Raw genomic sequence first — 4,458 nt, forward strand, 5'->3', positions numbered from 1 at the left:
GCCACACTATTAAAACATGTGGCTAGTTAAATGTCACAGTTTGTGGCTAATGCATGTGTTTTTGGTCACATGTATCAAAGATCAAACAAACTATGACTGTAGGTCACATTTCGCCACACGTTTTTATAATGTGGCTAGATTTTGTCACAGTTTTTTTCAAAGTGTGGCGAAAAGTACCTGAGTAGGTATAGAATGATCATATGAAGAATAACATGTGTGGCCAAAACATTCTGGAACGCTTTCAAACATGGTCAAAGACCTTTTAGCCACACATTTAAGCCGAAGTGTGGCAAATCGCCCAGACCACATGTGTGGCTAAAAGTCGAAATTCACGTAGTGAGTCACGTACTCCTCAAGTAACAATCGTGGACGTTTTTCTAGAGTGTAGTTAGTTATTGACAGCTGTCTAATTGGCATTGCCCTCCGGTTATATTGGCGGACCAATGTCTTGTCCTACGGATGACTTCTGAGGGTGCCGGATGCTTTCGCGCATGGTATGCGGACGTTCTTCCTCTTCCGTGATATGTGGGTGATCCATATGTCCCGCGGGTGATATGTAAGAGGCTCCTTTTATGATCCGCGAGTGGTACTTAAGGGTATTTAGGTTTTTTTGGTACCCTACCTCTATAGAAACATTGCAATGTTTTAGGTTGAAACGTTTCAACTTTAAATGAAAGAGCATAATAGTTGGGGTGTAAGTATAACCACTCATCCCATTGAACTCTAACAAGGCGGTGCCCCTTAGAGCTTTCATAATGCTCAAGTGATTATTTCACACCTCTGTTTATTCAAAATTTTCATTGATCTAAAGATCCTTAAAATTATCTAAATTACTTTTGGTCAACGTAAAAATTAGTTGGAGTTATTGTCAAAATTTCATAGGGTAATGTCATTTTTTTTTGGATCTTCAAGATATTATAGTGCATATACTAAAAAATATTTTATGGGATGCGGTCGACCCCATGGCTTGTACCTAGGAACGCCATTGCCTTGAAATTATTAGTTTTTTTAACGGGGTTATAAAGGGCCAAATTTAAAAAAAAACGGCTACTTGCTAAACTCGAATTCTGAAGGGCCGAATAAAAAGAACTTGTTTGTAGGGAGATTTCTTTAACCCTCTACAAGTGGTAGTGTGTTATGTATCTTCCAAATAGTGGGAGTCAGATGGCTTAATTCTTCACGCTAAATTGGTAATTTTTGCAAGCAATTAATTTTCACTGATTTATTGGATTGCATATGTTTAGACTTTAGAGTGAAAGCAAGGCTTGAACCCTTCATAAACTTTCACATAAGCTTATCAAATGTTATACCATAAGTATGCTATATATGCAAGTACACATAATTAAATCAATCAAATATGCAAAAATGGATTCTCAAGAAAATTCATATAACATAACAATGTAACATCAAATTCCCTCTCATTATTAATTAATTCCCAAAACATTAATCGATCCGGCCTATAAGAAGTAGGCAAAACTGTGCTCCCGTGCAACAACAGCTTTAAGACTTTGCCATGTGGCGAATCAAGTCGACCACACGATTACTGCACGCAGAACAAAATAAACAAAGATCAATCAAGTGATTATTAAAGGGTGTGATGTTATATAGTGTTACAATTTACAAAGCATACCTGTAACCCCATTCGTTGTCATACCACGAGACAACCTTAACAAAGTTGTTGTTCAATGCAATCCCGGCTTTAGCATCGAATATGCTGGACCTGTTACATACCAAAAAACACATGTCAAGTTTTTCAAACCTTAAAACATAACTCAAAACAGAATCAGTTTTTATTTTAATAAGTTGAAACCGAACAATTGACTGACCTGCAGTCGCCTATAAAGTCCGTGGACACAACATCATCCTCGGTGAAACCTAGGATTCCCTTCATGCTTCCCTCGGCTTCAGCCCTAAACAACAAAATAATCACATAATCATAAATTTACTATGCAAATGTCTGAAGTCAATTTCAATCAAGCTGGTTTAATTTATCTTTACTTGATAGCAGCCTTGATATCATCATATGAAGCAGGCTTCTCGAGCCTTGCAGTAAGATCAACAACTGAAACATCAACAGTTGGTACACGAAAGGCCATCCCTGTTAGCTTCCCATTAAGTGCAGGCAAAACTTTTCCAACTGCCTTCAAAACACAATCGAGTACATTCGTGTTAAATAATAAATATCAAAATCTTTATCACACAAATAATAGTCTTTTTATCAAAAAGACCCAAGACACTACCTTAGCAGCTCCGGTGCTACTAGGAATGATATTAAATGAAGCGGCTCTTCCACCTCTCCAGTCCTTCATTGACGGACCATCAACCGTCTTTTGAGTTGCTGAACGATACAGAGGACTCAGTTAATCAACAATTAAATAAGCATGTTGAATAAAACCGAATGGAAGCATATGCAACCTGTTATGGAGTGAACGGTGGTCATGAGTCCCTCAACAATGCCAAATTTGTCATGAATAACCTGCATATAACGAATTCATCCAGATAATGAAATGTTGACGATCTACAATTAGTGTATCATTGACGGTAAAGGCGACCTTGGCTAGTGGAGCAAGACAGTTAGTGGTGCAGCTAGCATTAGAGACGATTGTGATATCGGGCTTGTACTCTTTCTCGTTGACGCCCATCACAAACATGGGAGCATCTGCACTCGGAGCAGAGATAACCACCTTCTTTGCACCTCCCTAACAAGAAAAATAACCAAAGTGTTATAATGAACAATTTATAAAACCAAAATAGTATAAAGAATCGTGACGGGCACTTATTTTATTAATCAGGTTATACAGGTCAATAAGAACATGACATGTTTAATTAAAATCGGTTAAATAGGTCAAAACCGACCTTCAAGTGAGCAGCAGCTTTGTCCTTAGCGGTGAAAACTCCGGTGGATTCAACAACATATTCAGCTCCAGCTTGGCCCCATGGGATCTCCTCCGGGTTCCTATACAACGAATCAATAAAGATTAAAAGAATATTCATCGGTTTTAGGTGTGTTGCAATGCAAGGAATAAGGATGAAGAAGCATGCATGCATACTTCATGCCAAAAACAGTAACCGGTTTGTCTCCAAAGAGAAGAGTCTTATCATCCTTCACTTTGATCTCATGCTTCTTCCATGGCCCATGAACACTATCATACTTGAACATGTATATCTGAACAACAACACGAACATTACGATAAACCCATATATAGATCAACACATAGATGCATATAATAACCGAGATGTACCATGTATTCGGTAGTAATGAAGGGATCATTAACAGCAACGAGTTCAATATCATCGCTCAGAAGCGCAACTCTAGCAACCAATCGGCCAATTCTTCCAAATCCTGCATGACACAAAAGAATATTAATGTAACATTGGGCAAAGAAATGAAAGAAATGAAAGTGGTTATATATGGATGACAGGCTAATTACCATTGATTCCGATCTTGACCTTGCCCATTATGACTGAATGTATAATTAGTATAGAGATTAATTAATTCAGGTACGTAGATTGTACGTGTTGTAGAGAGTGAGATTAATATGGTTCATATATATACATGCAAACTTAGCATAAATGGCGGAGAAGAGGTGATGGTGATTATAATTTGGCGGATCTCTAGTGGACCAAAGACTTCACCAATTTAGCATACTCTTTTTTTTTTAATTATTATTATTGTGTATCTTTTCACTATGTTTTTCTTTAGCTTAAGTGTTTTTGGCTATCTACCTTGTAAATTTGGTCTTCATAAACATATTTATCTGTAAATATCCTAGCCACTAGTATCAAATTTGTAAATGAATGTTGTTGCTACTTGCTAGGGGTTAGCATGAATCTATTTGCTTGGATTATAAATATACAACCAAAATTTATATTTTTTACCAAATAATTTAGTTGTGACATGTTGAAGAGACAATAACTTATAAGCATGATTATTTGTCACATCAAACACTAATTTATTTAAAAAAAATAAATGAATAAATAAAAAATATTGTCACATCATAAACAAATTTTCTTAAAATTATCCATAAACATTATCACATCTCACCACTTTTTTATTATTATTTCTAACCACTCATTCTCAATCCGTATATATTACAACTAACTTTAGAACTCGTATGATGCACGAGAAGCTGAAAAGAAATACAATTAAGCTATAGAAATTAAATGATTAAATTTAAAAAACTATATTATATCAAATTAAATAGTTTAATAAGTTTAGATTATACTTTCTAATAGAATAATACGAATACATGGTGCATTCTCAGGCCGTTTTTTTAAAATCACGAAAAAGATGCACACGGTGATTTTATAAGTTGTAATTATATTTTTAATAAAATTGAGAATTCTAATTAATTATGATAAGATGTTTTATTATAAATGGCATAAAATGAGAACATCATATATATATAAAATTAGCATAACTAAAACACGCTTTTGTATTACATATTTGAAAGAAAT

The 4,458-nt window shown here is 35.2% G+C and overlaps 1 protein-coding gene across 1 annotated transcript; it reads right to left on the minus strand.

Moving 5' to 3' along the window:
* Window positions 1-1,173: 1,173 nt before the first annotated feature.
* LOC143582079 (glyceraldehyde-3-phosphate dehydrogenase, cytosolic-like) lies at window positions 1,174-3,461 on the minus strand. Its single transcript, XM_077064724.1, has 11 exons — window positions 3,432-3,461; window positions 3,243-3,343; window positions 3,051-3,166; window positions 2,857-2,956; window positions 2,553-2,699; window positions 2,416-2,476; window positions 2,241-2,338; window positions 1,999-2,141; window positions 1,827-1,910; window positions 1,631-1,720; window positions 1,174-1,543 (listed from the first exon to the last, which is right to left on the minus strand). The coding sequence occupies exons 1-11, from the start codon at window positions 3,457-3,459 to the stop codon at window positions 1,501-1,503; spliced, it is 1,011 nt and encodes a 336-aa protein (XP_076920839.1). The 5' UTR covers window positions 3,460-3,461; the 3' UTR covers window positions 1,174-1,500.
* Window positions 3,462-4,458: the final 997 nt, after the last annotated feature.

The sequence above is a fragment of the Bidens hawaiensis genome, unplaced genomic scaffold (assembly GCF_021521415.1).
Source record: "Bidens hawaiensis isolate Kalapana, Puna unplaced genomic scaffold, B.hawaiensis_p1.1 tig00031440_1, whole genome shotgun sequence".
Taxonomy (NCBI): domain Eukaryota; kingdom Viridiplantae; phylum Streptophyta; class Magnoliopsida; order Asterales; family Asteraceae; genus Bidens; species Bidens hawaiensis.

Excerpts from the sequence above, each read along its gene's own strand:
- LOC143582079 (XM_077064724.1), bottom strand. The coding sequence starts at position 3,459 with ATGGGCAAGGTCAAGATCGGAATCAATG. Across the intron at positions 2,700-2,856 it reads AAGCTGCTGCTCACTTGAAG|GGAGGTGCAAAGAAGGTGGT; the intron begins GTCGGTTTTGAC and ends TTTTCTTGTTAG. Across the intron at positions 2,477-2,552 it reads GTCTTGCTCCACTAGCCAAG|GTTATTCATGACAAATTTGG; the intron begins GTCGCCTTTACC and ends CGTTATATGCAG.